The 17,896-nt window shown below is 28.5% G+C and overlaps 1 protein-coding gene across 2 annotated transcripts in view; it reads left to right on the plus strand.

Annotated features, from left to right (window-relative positions):
• Positions 1-17,896, plus strand: part of LOC107166364 (solute carrier family 7 member 14) — a 103,814-nt gene that overhangs the window by 35,949 nt on the left and 49,969 nt on the right. For both annotated transcript variants that reach the window (XM_015514996.2, XM_089228798.1), the window contains exons 2-4: positions 7,019-7,204; positions 15,153-15,306; positions 17,284-17,511. In XM_015514996.2, the coding sequence (XP_015370482.2) occupies positions 7,058-7,204; positions 15,153-15,306; positions 17,284-17,511 (529 nt within the window). In that variant the 5' untranslated portion in view covers positions 7,019-7,057. The remainder of the gene's footprint in view (positions 1-7,018; positions 7,205-15,152; positions 15,307-17,283; positions 17,512-17,896) is intronic.

A 17,896-nucleotide genomic window follows, 5' to 3' on the forward strand; every position in this document is an offset into this window, starting at 1 on the left:
AACAAAGTCTTTATTATAGTTTTCATTGCTGTTGTTCCGTTGGAAGAAGGTCCCAAAGGCGTCTGAGATTTCTTTTTTACCAGTTATAGTTTTTTTGTTGGAATTTATAGTCTTTGTATGGATCTGGTTATTGCCTTTCATGCTGCTGATTTTGGAGCGCATGAAACTAGAGGATGTTTTATAGTTAATGTTGGCTGTGAAACTTTTCCATGATTTGGTTTTGCTGATGTTAATTGTTTGTCGAGAGATTGCTCTGCGTTTTTTGAGTTCTATATGATCTGAATGGAGTTTGGTTTTCTTGAAACGGTTAAGTGCTTTTTTGTAGTTTTTTATCGCAGTTTCACAATTTTCATTCCACCAGGGGACTTTTTTTTTTGAAAAAATGGTTTGCTTTTGCCTATTGTGTATTCAGCGGCTTCGTTGATAATACTTGAGAAAGTTTCCACTATGTCTATGTCTAATGATGGATTTGGTTGGAGAAGGGTTTCGAATTGTTTGGTTGTTAATAAGTTATCGATTTTGTTCGCGAAGGAGGGCCAGTTGGGGTTTCGTAGGAGCCATTTGGAGGTTGATTTTTCTATTGGTTTTGATTTAAGAAGTCGTAATGTTATAGGCCAGTGATCATTGCTATTGTATGCCGTTTGTACAGACCAATCTATTGATCCTCCTAACGATGAAGATGTAATTGATAGGTCGATAGCAGAGAAACTGTTGTAGGTTACATTATGTCTTGTGTAATTTCCATCGTTGAGGAGGACTATTGAGTCGTCTTCTAAAAGTTTTTCGATAGTTTTCCCTCGACTGTCCGTGAAGTTGGATCCCTATAAAGTATTTCTGCTATTGAAATCGCCGAGTAACATGTAGGGACGTGGTAGTTGTTTGATGAGGTTCTCAAGGTCTGATAGATTGAGGTCAGTGTTATCCGGGGCATATATGTTGCATAAGCTGATTTTTTGATTGGTGTTTGAAGTTATTTTTATGGCAATCGCTTCTAATGGAGTATTAAAGGGAATGCTTTCATGGTTTGATGATGTTGAGGCAAAGATGCATACCCCTCCACTGGCTCTGGCGTGGTTTGTGCGGTTCTTGAAGTATCCTTTGTAGTTTTTGAGGGAAGGATTTTTTTTATTATGATTAAGGTTGGTTTCTTGTAGGCAGAGGGCTAATGGTTGGAAGTCTACAATTATTCTGTGGACGTCTGGTAGTTTCTTAAAATAACTATTTATGTTCCATTGGACTATTGTTTCTGATTGTGCTTGGTTGTTGTAGGGGGATGAATGATTGAAGTATATTATATTGTTTTTTGATGCCATTTTTAATTTTTTTTTTTTTAAAGCGGCAGTTGTATGATTACATACTTTTTGATACTGTTGTCTCGCAGACTTGGTTTGATTTTCGAAATGATATCTAATAATTCTTCTTTTGAAATATTTTATTCTTTATAGATTGATACGGGATCGAAGGGACCTTGGTTATTTTCTAAAATATGTTTAAAGGTGTCGTAGTCGATTTTGAAACTGTATTGGTCGTTGAACAAATGCTGTGTAGGTTCTAAATAAGTATCGATATTTTCTAAGAATTTTTTTAAGGATGAGGATTTAGTTTTCTTATTCTTTTTTTCTGTTGTTTTACTTTGGTGGGTTTCACAGTTAAAAGGAGCAAACATTTCGTTTGTTTCTTGAGCTATATCCATCGGAGACGAGGGAGCGGATTGGGTATAAAACGAATCTGGCAGTGATCTTTTGATGCCGCTTGGTTGTTCAAGTTCCATTTCTATTATGTCTGTGTTTGGATTTCATTCAAGATCTAGGAGTTCTGGTAGGGTTAATGTTGAGGTAGAAGCTGGTGTATTGTTTTGGGGAGGGGGCTCAGAAAGGATTTTTAGCGGCTCTAGTAGAGGTCTTGAGGGTACTGCTTGGGGTGTACTTCTGTGGGTATATTGTCTATATTTAGAATATCATCTGTTCTTGAAGCCGAGTTTGAGTTGGGTATATCATTATTTTCCTTTGTAATTTTACTATTTGAAAAATTTTGATTTGTGCATTGGGATGCTATATGTCCTTGGGACTGGCAAATGTAGCAGTTTAGGGAGTCGTCGGATAGAAAAATCCTATAGTTAGTGTCTTCGTAATTGATGAGAATTGATGTAGGAATTTTAGTGAGGTCTTCGTGTTTAATGAACGTTTGGCGATGGAAGCTTAGAATATGTGTAAAATCTTCGACTTGTATGCCAGCCTTTAGAAAAGTTATCGGGCTGCATAGAGATATATTTAGTTTGACGAGTTCGTTAGCGAAAACGTCCGGAGGTATGTTAGGGTATACGTTGGACAATATGATTCTTTTATTTGGATTGTATAGTTTACGTAATTTGAATTGTTGTTCTTGTATTAAGATGTATGGATGCTTTTCAATTAGATTATCAACTAGTGCCTTGCTCGATAAGAATATACATATTCGTTCTTTAGATATTCGGGACGCGAATAGAATATTGGAAGGTTGAACTAGTTTGCCAATAGCAATTATGTAATCTTTGTGTGGCAAGCTTACATTTATATCGATTACTATAGCTTGGTCTTTTTTAGGTATTAAGCTATTAGCAACAGTAGAAGCAAATGATTGTTTACTATTATCCACGTTAATTGGGGTTTCTGGGTAATTATCAATGAGTGTCTTTGTAGAAGTAGATTGTTGTTGAAGCTTAAGGTCTGATGCTATTTTGGGTGAAATGGGTTTAGCGATGATTTTTGTTGTATTGGTTGGAGAGGTTTTTATTTTTGGTTTTTGAACAATGTTAGTTTGTACTGCTCTACGGATTGAAGGGCTTTGGAAAGCCGATGGTTTTGAAGTTTGCATTTTGGTGGTTAGGCCTTGCGCCCGGAGTTTATTGTGTATTAGCTAATAGTGTAATTAACGAGCATGTTACCTGAGATACGGTGAGTGCAGGTTGTATGCTGTACTGCTATCGAAAGCTATTAAAAACGGTACTCGTGAGACGCGATAAGGTACGTGTTGACTGTGCGGTGTCTAACGAAGAACTGATTTTAAAGTTTATACTATTATTATCGTATTATATTTTATAATACGATTATGTTTTATATATAGCAGTTGTTTTATATAAGATGATCCGAATAAATTATAGTAAGTCACATTTTAAGTTTATGGTTTTTTAGTTGTTATTATTATTTTTATCAAACTATTGTTACAATAAATATAATCATTTTTGTATTTGTTAAAGTTATACCATACCTACATATTCAACATGTATACCTAGTGCCTACACTAGAGTAGGTACCATAATAATTTTATATTATCACAGAAATATGATGTAGAATAATTCAAAATTTTTATACATTATTATTTTTTATATATAATTATTTATCTATGAAATATAGGTAGACATATGCATTATATTATAATATTATGCAAATCAATTAATAATCAAACTACATTTCTATAGAATATAAATCCCTTCTCTTTTAGTGTTTATGATTCTTATTAAAATACAAGTGGGTAATGACATTATGTACACGTTTTGAATTCAACTGGATTAAACACAAGTAGATTGCTGCATGATCGTAATAATATGTATCGTAGTCTTGCTATCTAATTCAACGTTATTTTATTTAAATCTATGTTTAAAAATCAATTCTAAACAAATTCTTAAAAATGATATCCGAAATACATAGATATTTGTTTAAGTCTAGATCTCTGTTCAATGTTAACAATTAGGTGACAGAAATTCATTACTCTGTCTATCTGGCTGTATAATAAAGATTGACTTCGACTATATTATAAAGCGGCAATATTCATGAATTAAACACGAATGCCATCATTTTAGTTTTGAATAAATGGTATAAATTAACAACAAAAGAAAATGACTAAGCTTTTGGAAAATGAGTGATAGCGATAAGTGTAATAAAAAAAGTAATTTAAAAGTTTTTAGTGGTTATTTCTTCTGGTTTTTAATTTATGAAACAAATCCTGATTTATTACGAATATTTGTGCAAAATGATCATTGCCAAGTACACAATATTTTTGCATAGTTTTTAGTTATTTGTACAAACAATGATCGAAATTGTAATGAGTTAACATTTATTCGTATGTATCGTTTGTTCTGTTCAACACGTTGAGTCGTTGAATCAATATTGTATAACATATTTTACATTCTATCCTAATGAATTTTGTAGACATTTGAAAAAATAACTATTAAAATCGAATAAAATAATAACAAGTTATAATTCATTATTAAATCAAACATTCGATTTTAAAATAAGGTATAATTATTATAGATTACTCATAGATTATAACAGATCACATAGGTAGGTATCTATTTTTATAGTGCTTATACCTATTCAAACACAAGTTCAAGTTTGGTCAGTTAAAATGCGCACTGCTATACAATACAAATCACAAAATATGATTAATCAATGTCGGTTTTGTAATTAAACAGCAGCAAAATCCAAATTAGAAACGTTAAATAATGCATGGTAAAAATAATTGCAGCAGGAAAAAAATACAACTTTCTGGTCATTTTAATGTAACAAAGCATGTGTACATAACATAATATTTTAAAACTCCGAGTACTTTAGAATTAAAATTATTTTCGTAACCGTTCTACGGGGTTTAACAATGAATTAATGGGTTGAGGTGATACGGTCGTTTTTTTTTTATGATTATTTACGTCGCACCCACTCTACGCACGGAGTCGGATCAATGAACGGCGTGACGTCAGAGAAAGGAAGACATGTTTATATCGTGTATATATTTATAAATATAATATTGTGTGTTATTATTTTGCCCCTTAAACTTATGAATGAGAATTACCATTGATGTTTATTTTTTCGTGACGGTTTTAGAATCCTCTAATAAATTTTTGTTTATAGAAGTTGAACAATAATGCAAATATTTGTTATATTTGTATTTAAGTATACCTTCTTACCTCTGAACTTGAGTGGTGAAACGTGCGTAATTTCCATCTTAGATTATTGTAAAATTTTTGTTATACAGGATGATTCACCAAGCATGCTCACCCCCTTTTTTCTTTAATAATGGAGTTATTTAAAATCTGATTTTTAGAATCTTTAAGTATACTCGAAGATCATATTTTAATATTCTTGAGAGTTTTTACTTAAGGTATATACTGTGGTGATACAAACTTTTGTTTTTCGAACGAGAACCTCCCTTTTTTACTGTGAATTATTTATTACATAGCTTTTTTGAAAATTTTGATGTATTGAAATCAAATTTTTAATCAGTCATTTTTAGTTATTTAATTTATTGTTCTAAGGATATAAGGTCTATGGATTAGGTTTATAAGATATGTGGTCTATGCTGGATTTAAAGATATAAGTCATTAATATTAATCAATCAACATAAATAATTTGTAAAAAGGATCTAAGGAACATAAATACTATAATTCCAATAGTACTTGTATTTTATACTTTTGCAGAACGATTTTTAAGGACCATTATCCTTAGTACAAATATTTTAATAACTAAGAAACTACTCATTCGAATTTTTAAATTGGTACATTAAAATTTAAAAAAATATATCCACTAAATAATTTAAAGTAAAAAAGAGGGTTCTCATTCGAAAAACAGAAGTTTGTATCATCACAAGACACTCCTTGAGTAGTAAATAAAAATCTCAAGAATTAAAAAATATGGTCTTTGAGTATATTTGAAAATTCTAAAAATTTGAATTTGAATAAATTCATTACTAAAGAAAAAATTGGGGGTAACCATGATTGATGAATCACCTGTGTATATGTGTATTGTAGCTTTATTAAGTTAGGAATTGGTATAATTTTTAGATAATCTTATATTTTCATCTAATTCAACCTTTGACAATTGTGACTAAAGCGACATTTTAGTGAAATTAAAATAAATTATTATACGAATACAGTTAAGATTTTAAGGGGGGAGGCTTTAACCCCCCTCCCCTTCCCATTTTGAATCAATTAATAAATTAGTAATTAATAGATTTTCAAGACAAAAACAATGATGGGTTAAAAGAAAACTATTTAACTACTTTTTAGTATTATAGTCACAATTTTGAAAATATATTATTTTTCTAATACCTAATATGTTCTAAAATTACAAGTATCATATTTTTGAAAATAAATGCAGTACCCCCTTCCTTATTTTCATATTTTTAGATCTGTTTTTACGAGTAGTTTTTAAGTTATCTCTAACGATTCAAAATTTCTGATAAAATTAATTTAAAGTAAAGTTTTTATAGTTATTATAGAATAAAAATTTACAACCTAGAAATAATTCTCAGATAACTGGTAGATTTAATATCTGGTTTATCTTGATCTTTATGAGTAATATGAAGTAAAATGAGAACCTAATTGAATAATATACATTACTTTAGGTAATAGTAATTTTACATAAAATATATAATATCTAATAAATCATTTTTGAAATGTTGAGAGAATAAACTAAATTATATTCATTGTTATTTGTTGATTCTTAGACCGATTGCTAGTGTTTTTTTAATTTTTTAATTATAAATTATACATTTTATTAGGTATTTATGTTATTTTAATAAATGATTGAATGATTGAATGATTCACATTCAATTTTAGATTTATTTAATGCTGAAATTATTTTACTCTGTAACAATATTGAGTGTTAGCTGGTAAATTATTTATTCTCGTTATAAATCCAACAAATACCCTTTTGTTTTGCGATAACTTGAATGAAATGAGACGAATTATTTACAAACATTGTCACTGTAATACCATACTCACATTTTTGTTTATTGTAAAACATTTACGGAATAAAAATATTAAAAGTTTATTTTGAAAAATTATAATATTCGAAAAAGTTTACTGAAATAGGCATAAAAAAGTTTAAATATTTTGTCACGGTGTTATTTTATACACTTTGATCTAATTGATGTAAATAAATTTAGCCCCTGTAATAATTGTTTTTTTTTTAAAAATATATCTTCATATCAAATCTTATAAAATACATTTAAAAAAATATTATTTTTAACCTATATTTCTTTGTAGAGTTTCAGTTAAAGAATTATTCACCGTAAGAAGATCATCATGTCTGTGCCTAAATTGCCAACTGACTTCCGGAGGGATGGATTAGCTTTGATCACACGCATGGTCAGAACAAAAGATTTAGATGACCTTCAGGGTGAATCAAGCCCAACTGGACGATTTGATCCACACCATCCCACAAAATTAAAAGTATGTATTTTTAAAAATTATATTCATGAGCTTTATGTGATTACGAGATCACAATAGCATAAGTATATAAGATGTGTAGTAAAAAAAACTAGACAGTGTGTTATAAGATTACGAATCGTTTGCTGTTCACTATCGATGTTTCGATTTTTTATTTCAGTATTGAATACCTATATTGCGAATGTTTCTGAAACTAGTGCTGATAAATTTAGTTGAAAGTTAATATTTAAGTTGAATTTGTCACCACACCAGCCCCACATTTTGCCCAACAGTCAATGCAATCTATAATATTTTGTGTTTTTGAAAGATGAAACTAATATATATATATATATATATATAACATTAGAGGTGAATTTTAAAAGTGAATTGCATTACTATTGTCATTTATTTCATAGAACTTAAAATCGTGCGAAAAATAGTTTTTTTACGACAGGAAAATCGAAGTCGATATATGGTTCAATAGACTTAACTCGAAAACTTTTTTTGTGAAGTTTGACTATTCATGAGTGGTTTAGTTCCAGATTTAACGCTGTTCCATATAAAATGGCATGATTTTGTACGATAATATCAATTTGAGACATTTTTTTTTATTTCAAAACTTTTCTATTGAATTTGTAGTTGTTCATTAATGAGGTGATTCAAATAATTTGACAATGGGCTTTTAAAAATTTAACTTTTTATTTATTTAGAACTAATATTGATAGGAGTTGTTTCAATATTTGTTTTAAAATTTGAAAATCTCACAAACACTATTAGAACTATAGTGACGTTAAATGTAAATAAGAACAATTATTCAGGTATGAATATAATATTTAATTTATCACTCATAATTGCACGAACAAAGATTTAATTTCCTCCAATCTAACCTTGAACTCTTGAGAATTCAGAAATCAAAGAGCTATAATGGCTCATACTAGAATCCACGACTTAAGGTACATGTTACTCATCATCGTAACATTATTTTTGACACCCAGTGTTTATCCTCGATTACAGTTTACGAGAAGCGGATGTATAGTGTATACATTATAATTAATCAGTGTTCACCATTAATCGGGTGTTTCATTTTCATTGTTTTTAGTAAGTTTCATAATTTATCGGAGAATATTAAGAATTAATATGGAAAATATCGATCAAAATACGCACAGTTATATGACATGTAAAATTAAGGTTAAAAATCATACTACTGCAGCTCTTTCCTAGCACTCCGTTGTATACTCTTATTTGAACAAAAAAAAAAAAACTCCGCTTTACTGGCGTAAAGTATAATGTATCATATCATAATTTAATGATTTAAAATATTCAAAACGAGAACAACTTTAACCTAGTTTAAAGACGCTATATTATGTTTTAATATTAGACGAACGCATATCGAATTTTCTTTGACGATAAATCGGAACTACACGCAATATGCGTGGAATGGTTTGAGAATTTACGTAGCTAAACGCGCGAGTGGTTTTTCTTCGCTCTTGTAGTCCGTCTCTTTCTATCTAATTTACTGGCACCTCCCTTTTTGCGCATTTATTTACAGTCCGCTCGTGGCTTGCACAAAGGGGCTAAGTGATGAGGTAGCAACGGTAGCAACGGTAGCAACGATGAATACAGAGTCCGGTTCAGATGCCGTAATTTACACATGATTTGTATCAAGTGATCGTATGTGGCGTTTACCCACTATACGTGCATGGTAAAATATTGATTAGGCCCCAAACCTTGTATGTAGGGTAAGCAGTATATACTTGTGAGTGGGTGGTTGGTGATGGTTAGTTGGGTGGTGAGGGTGAGAAGGCTGGTTTGTCGAAAAGGAGAATCGTAGAGCGAAAACATTTACATATATTATGGCCAAGATATTATAACGTATATTATTTGCAGATCAAAAACACCATTTATGCTTACTCCGGATCACGATTGTGTATACGCGTGCGTGTTTGTGCACGTATATGTGTATTCTCTTTAGATATAATTATAAGTAGATACTTGTGTATGTAATAAAAAGTAAAAAGCTAAGGTATCGTGTGCGTGGAAAAAAAAAAAAAAACACGGACGAAGAAATATGGTGAAACAAGTGGAAAATATATAATAATATACTCCGTATGAAAGTTATTGCATTGAAGAGCAACGACCCAATTACGCGGGAGGTTACACACCGTGACAAATCGCCGTCCGTCACCTTCGGTTAACGCGACAACTGTTGAAATGTTTGTTATGGCGAAACGATATTTTTCATGTATTCGATGATGACGACGACTATGGCAAGAATTTCGTAGGGCGCCAGTTTGTCTGCTTGATCGTCCGAAAACCACGGAACATGGTTTGCAGATATTTACCGGACCTTTTTCTTATAATTTACTCTTTAATACATACATTTCAATCTGTTAGCGTTATTTTTCGAGATAATTTGTGTATCGATCGCTCTTGCTTAAAATTCGGCAGATCAAAAAGATAATACCATCGTAATATATTATGATACGATAGACAACGTTAATGTTAAAATTCGAGATCTATGTTTTATTCCTCCCAAAAATGGTCGATCGATTTAACCCACTAATTGTATATAGATACCTAAAATATAACATAGTATAGGTATATGATTCGTGTTTTCTATCCATAAAAGATGAACTGATATGAAATAGAAATTGTTATGTATATTTTATACTTTTATAGTAAAATCGTCTTACCCATGTATGTTAATTATATTATCATTATCATGCGTGACATTGTTATTTTGTGGCCACCATTGCAAAGTAACATTCCGAGATTATGAGTAATTATGTAAACGAGTACATAATAAACATCCACAGTTTCATAATACCTATTTTGGGCTCATAAAAAGCGAACAAATTCGTAATCCACATGTAATGAACATAATAATATTATTGTTAAAGGTTTCATTTTCTAGTAATCAATAATTATATTATCATATATACTTATTATGCTATGTAGTTGTACGTTGTACAGATTGTGTATTTCAAATTTTAAAATAAAAAAATAAAAATAATAATTATGAAGGAATAAAAAAATGTTTTCAAATGAAAAAATAGGAATAGGTAACTTGGTAATATTATAGTCTTAATTGTTTTCGTTTAAACGATTTAGTTTATACATTATATAATACTTCTATAATAGTATAGTTATAATTAAATTTACTTATTAGTAAAATAGTTGTTCAATAACAATGAACTTTGATTCCATTTTATTAATACTTTTTTCACAATGTTGTCAGTCAAAATCGACGGTCTCCCACTCCTCAGATCGTCATGTACATTTGTACGGCCGTTTTTAAACTTCCTACACCACTTGTATACACTGGTACGATTCATATGGCCTTCACCATAAACCGTGTTCGTACCTCATTAAAAATCTCATGTGGAGATTTTTCCTTCGCAACAAGGTAACGGATAACGGCGCGGATTTCGCACTTGGCGGCAGACTCGATCGACATGTTTAACTAGAAAAATTCGTGCGACCACAGTTTTCAACGTACTGAACTCATTCTGGTCTTGTTTTAAAGGTTAGGAGTAAAGCTATACGGAAGTGTAGCCAACATAGTAAAAAAATATTCCCTATGGCTGTGAGAGCCTCAGTACACTTACTTTCTGGACACGCCTCGTATATTTATTTATCTATTAAATTGTTAAAATTATTTATTCGTTTAATTAAATAAATAATTTACAAAATGTATTAAAATATGAGATTAAAAGACATAATTTAGATTTTTAAAAAGTTTGATGACTACAATATACGTGTATAGTTACAGTTATTTTAATAATAGTGGCATGGTCGCCCTAGTGCTCTAAAGTTACGTAATAAATAATACACCGTAATAGTACCTCGTATAATATTAACTTTATTAAAGGCGACACATAATATATTGAAAATAATACAAAATATTAATAGGTATACCAAGTTCGCACGATATATAAATAAGAGTTCACAGTAGATATAAGTATAAAATAATAAACTGAACACTCGTATAATTTGCGTTAACCACACGACAGTTGACGCGGGACAACTAACTGAAATACTAATTAATACGAAAATATAAATATTATAGTTAATATCGTCTTTACGATAATCGCGACGAGCGACGGTCGTGGTCCGCGACAATCTTATTAATAAATAATATTTATATATAATATGAACATTGAACAATATGCAACAAATACGTTAATAACATTACCTAACCAAAACTTAATAGTTAGCATGAAAAATAAAATAAATAATAATAATAATTATATTAATGACAATACTTCCCCACAGTGGTTTAGTTGTTTACATAAAGTTCCTAACTGTGTTGACAGATTAATTAAATTTATAATCAAGCATTCTTGATTTACTCATAGTAATATTATCATTTTTAAATTTTGTAGAGTTTTAGTAATAATAATAGTATACATATTTTAGTATAATATAATATATTTTATATTAAAAACCGAAAAAAACTCTTAGTTAAACTGTCGTGACATTTTTGAATTTTATATTTGGTTATACTTGTACCATAATTCCAAGTATTAAAAACTAAAAAGTATTTTATCTTGATATAAAAACATATTATAATAAAATTAATCATATAACCATTATCTGTCTTTTAATATAAAAAAAAAATGTTCTTAACTTTAACACTTATAAAAAACTATACTTTGTGGCTAATGCTTTAAATAGATAATAATTATTAAAATTGTAATAAATTTCTAGGGCTTTTTAAATTTTGAATACATAATATACCTATAATGTTTTTTAATTTAAAAATTTAACTTAAACATAACAGAAGTTTGTCCTAAATTAAAATTATAATCATTATTAACGATGTCTATAATAATGTCAACATACTTAGAATTTTAATTTTTAGAATCGTGACAAAGTTAACAATTGATTTAATCAAAAGCTATAGAAGTGCAGAATTGATTAGCTATTTTTGACAAACGACTTTTTACTAAAAATAAAAATAACACTCTTTTATAACCAATATTTCTATCTCTTCAAACAGAAAAAATGAAATGCTGACTATCTTTTTTATGTCTATACACCAAAACACAAAACAGAAAATAATTACTACTCTCCAATATTAAATAAATATTTTATTTCCAGTATAATAATATTCTTTATTAGTAGGTAATAAGTACGCATGATTTTTATAATTCTTTTGATCATTTTTATTTGAAATATAATCATTTTAAAATTAATTATAAGAATCCGTGCATTTTAAGGCTAGTATTTAAAATAAAATTAATTAAATAAAAGCAACGTGTCGGAAAATCCTCAGATTTCAGTTTGACTGTAATTCTACCTTAGTTCACTATTTATTTTTATTTATTTCATGTTTTTTGTGTTTGTAAATATTTGACACTCTTTTAAAAAGAATTAAATGTATTCATTCGAACAATATTATTGAGATTTGTTTTATTCCTTAATAATAATATATTACCGTGTATAATTATATATACGTATACGTATTATATATTATATATTCTATTTCTAAATACCATAAACCTCATAAATGATTGACGTTTTCATAAGAAAAGTGTTTAACCTTCGATTAAATAATAATTTTCAGTTATTCTTACGATATTGCACATAATTAATGAATGTATATTAAGTATTATTTTAAATAAGAAAAATCAATTTTCAGTTGATAAATACCCGATTTATCCCGAAAGCCGATGAAGGTAATCAACATATTTTTTATTTTTCCTTAAAATTTAAAGGATACAAAAGGGGTACAGTGTTCATAATAGTTTGAGAATCCTTGCCTTGAATAATCATATCATACCCTCAGTCCTCAACTATATAGGAGGTATAATCTGTAGGATTTTACCCATAAATTACATTTAAATATTCAATATTACCTCTCAATATTCTCTGAAGATACTATACTGTTATATACTGTTTTGAAATGTAAAAATAATAAGTGTTGTACTTAAATTATTTTGTTCGCCATATAGTCTTAGTCAACGATCTAACAGACAGCTATAATAATTCTACAATAAATATATACCTATTTTTAGGGAGATTCATTCTCTTGAATAAAGGCCATTTCTTAATATTCAGTCGTTTATGTAAGTAAAGTTATTTGGCTTCTTATTTCAATATGATGTATAAAATAAATAATATTGATTCCTTAGTCCTGATTTATTAAAAGTAAGATTGGTATTTGTACTCATAATTATATTCAAATCTATTTTTGTACTTTTCAATAAAAAAAAATATCTACCAATTAATCAATTTTTCCCGATAGTGCTATTGTTATGTAATTCAATTTTTAATAATGTCGATTTAATTCATATACATCATAAATATTTAAAAATAATAAATATCTATATTTTTAAACTGATTAATCATTATGTTCATTTTGTAATGTTTTAGTATTTAAATTTAAACTAAACTAAACTAATATATTTTAATATATTATAGTTGTTATAAATTATTAATGCAATTTATGTTGCCCCGTACAAATGTAAAATAAAATAAAAATAATGTGCGTTTTACTGTAAATAAATAAAATTATATACATAATTCGGGTAAAAAACTAAGTACTTGAAATACTTTTTTTTTGTATACTTGTTAGTTGGTTTTGTACTTAAGTTATATTGTGGACGTTTTAATCATTGTTCCAATCATCACGACCATTAACCATTATTTTTTGTTTTGAATGATCAACAACATTGTCTTTATTACCAGTTTTATTTAGTCGTTGATCACTCCTATAAATCGAATAGTTATTTTTGAGGGAAGAATAATTTAGAATAATGTTTTATAATACATAGTTATAATATATTAAAGTACATCATATTTTATAAAAGCACATTAAACGTTAAAAAACATATACGAATCAAATACGTTTACGTACTTTTTTTTTTTTTATATTTTCACAATAGAATAATCACACTTGACTATATGAAAGTATTAGTCATATCGAGTTACGCACTCGTTTTGATTGGTCGAACGGTAATAACATATCGACGCTCTTTGTAAATATTTATTTTTTTTTCTATTTACAAATTATGTTCATGGTGTATGACGTTTGTCGGAATTTAAAATGTACATCATTATAATTATATGTAATGCACACCACAATTCAACATATCACAAACAAGGCACAAAAAACTGAAAAATTTTAAATATTTATTTGTTTTCGAGAACTATTATATATTGTTTACTGTGTATTATAAGAGCGTTCCAGAAAACAAAACTGAGAAAATTACGCTTTGAAATGAAACGACAACTTTGTGAAAAACAAATAATAAATATAATTGTGAATTAGCATAGACTGATGAAGACGAGTGAGACGTTTGATCCACAAAACATTTACCTTTTTAATATTCCACAAATATTCCGCGTGCAGCGTACTACTACTAGCAGACTTCCGTGTAGCAGAATTGCCTACACGACGCGCCGCGACACTCAAAAATCAATATCGTCGTCCGGCGTCGGAAGTTAACAGTTTATAACACGAGTTTTTCTCTTAAAATCGTGACGTCTCAAATTAAACAAAAACCAATTCAGAACGATTTTTACTTTTCAAAAGTTATTACCACCATAGATATATTCATGGTCTATTTAATTAAAATATGATAATATTATAATATATTATTATTATGTACGTATAATATCATATTTTATTTTATTTTATTTTTGATAAGATCAGGCCTGGGCCCGAAACAAAAAGTGATGTATAATAGTAATATACAACAAATTAAAACGAGTGAATATCAGTATATTATTATAAATGTGAAATAAGTAGTAAAATATAAATTATTAAATTATTACTCTTTCTACATAATATTTTCATATACATTGAACATCACTATTCTGTTTGCGATTACGACAGTGGTCAGCAAATATACTCCTATTTAAGTCTTAAATTCTATTATTTTTACGCATAGAATTTTGAACTGTCAAACATTTATCATGAATGAGATCCACATTAATGTCATATATTATGTTTTTTTGTTTACAGAAATGTTTGAATACCATTGATTTGACCTCTTTGGGTGTCGGCTCTTGTCTGGGGACAGGCATGTATGTGGTCACTGGACTGGTTGCTAGGAGGTTTGCCGGCCCCGCGGTCATTCTTTCGTTTATTATAGCCGCCATAGCGTCACTGTTTTCGGGTAAGAGAATACAATTAATAATTAGATTTGTGTACAATATAATACTATTAATGGTATATTTTAATCAGTGGAGTGATTAATATTACATTAAAATATTTATTTTTTTTTTTAAATCATCACAATTTAAATTGAAAAAATATACTTATATACGTACTTTTTAGATATATTATAGTAAATAATAATAAATAATATTATATAACGGTAATAATAAAATTGTTTTAATCCTCTTCAGGTTACTCACAATTATATCATTTGTTTTAGAACTAAAACGAAATCTGAAAGTCGCAACTCATTTTATTGAGTATTTTGAACCATTCGGACACAGGCGACTAAAACCACTAATAAAATTTATATTTTTGTTTCACTCTTTAATGCATGAAGAAATCAATCGGATTGCACGTTTCTTGTTATTAATTTACTAGCGATGTCCACGCTGCCCGTTTGTAACCTCATTGAAATCGTCTATTTATTCGTTCTGATAAAATCAATGGTTTTAATCCGTACATACTAGATTGACAGCTCTAATCCATTCACACTCAGCTTACGGATTACATATTATGTTCTATCCAAATAGAAGGTTTGAATTTGTTTATAGATGAGGTTGACGGTTCTGATCCATTGAGTTCAAATAAATTGTTCCATACGTATATATTAGGAAATAAAAATTACCTATTTCGATCTACATGCTCGTATGCTAAACTGGAGAATTTTCAAAAACACTATTTGTTTCATTTCCATTTTTTAAAAATATATGTAGTATTGTACATTGATGAATTTAATTTGAAACATATTTCATGATATTCTAAATATAAATTTTAGTGCATATGAAATTGTAGTGGTCGATTAAAAATTAAACTGATAATATGGTATTAAGATACTGTTGAAAAATTTCGGCATCTAAAATATATTCAATGTACCAATTTCATATTACAATTTGCTACACTTATTTATGTATGCATTTTTAGTTTTTAATGAATTATCCGTAAGTGGTACCAGAGTTAAGATTATTAACATCTTGTATTTCAATGTAAAAAGTTGAATAAAATAATAATTGTCTATTAAAGTTTAAATTAAATATGGAAATATAAAAAACGGTACATCATAAAATGATAACTGTTGATTCACGACATATGTACGTTCAAATAGTATATTTAATATTATCTACCATAAATCATAATACGGTTAATACCATAATATCATTCCTTATCAACACTATACAATATAAATATTCACCTCTTAAATTATAACTAGTGGCCATTTGATTAGTGACATTAATAATATTGAAATCGGCTATTTGATACTTTTATATGTATATGTGATTCGAAATCTCAAACATGCATTGTTCGATTACATTGTAAATTATTAATTTAATTTATGAGTTGAAACCAACAATCCGAATTTTATTGGTACCATAGAAGCATTTTATGTCGTAATTTTATTTTTATATTCACAATCTTTTAGTTTTTATTTTATTTTTGATCAATAAATGGATCTCTATATATATTATATGCAGATATATATATTCTAATACAATTAGTATAGTATATTGTATAATGTTCGTGTGATAAAATATCAGCTAGTTTTTTTGAAATATACCGGATGGCCACAATTTCAACCCTCGAATCCGGATTATCCGTTTATTTTTTCTCCGAATAATTGATGTGAAACAAGAAAAAAATACTAGTTTAAATAATATTTAATTAAATTCTTATAGATATGTATTTTTACAAAACAGTTTATTTTTTTGTCGTATTAATAAGTATGTAAAAGCAAATTAATTCAAACAAAACAATCTTGTCCAACGTCTTAATTTATGTTATGTCTGAAATCCTTACATAATATGAATTATAATTATAATTAATATACTTACTGTTAATAGACCTGATAATGGTTGTTATATATTAATTTATATTGAAATTTCGTTAGCAAAAACAATATCTATTGTAATGATTTTATTTCGTTATCTCTTATATACAGGTGCGTGTTACGCTGAATTCGGAGTCCGAGTACCTAACACATCCGGTTCCGCGTATATGTACAGTTACGTTACCGTCGGCGAATTTATAGCGTTTCTGATTGGCTGGAACATGGTGCTCGAGTATCTCATAGGGACGTCGGCATGCGCGTGTGCCCTGAGTGCGAGCATGGACTCGCTCACAAACGGTGCCATTAGCGCGTCTGTTCAAAATTACGTAGGGTTCCTCGGTGAGTAGATTATAATATTAAATAGATAGAGTAGATTTTAACGATTTTAACGATTATATATGTTGTTTGTATTTTAGTGTATTTAAATGTTTGAAGTTAATATTTTATCTTAATTTAAAACATATACTTAGGTACTTTTAGGTATTTTTTTTTTCGTTATCACAGGTTTTTTTTTATTCGAGGTTTGTGATATACAAAAATTATATTTTGATAAACGATACAATAAAGGGAATAATGTTGGGAGGAATAAATATGTCGAATATTGGATGAGGTATTTGAGGAGTTATGTACGTAGGTAAACAGATGTAGTAAAAATTAGGCAGTTAAAAAGGAAATAAGGGAAATCTTAGTTTGCTATATACTTTTGTAGTGAGCAGAGGGGATT

This window comes from Diuraphis noxia, unplaced genomic scaffold, assembly GCF_037042655.1.
Source record: "Diuraphis noxia isolate RWA-SAM2 unplaced genomic scaffold, SU_Dnox_SAM2 contig0005, whole genome shotgun sequence".
NCBI lineage: Eukaryota > Metazoa > Arthropoda > Insecta > Hemiptera > Aphididae > Diuraphis > Diuraphis noxia.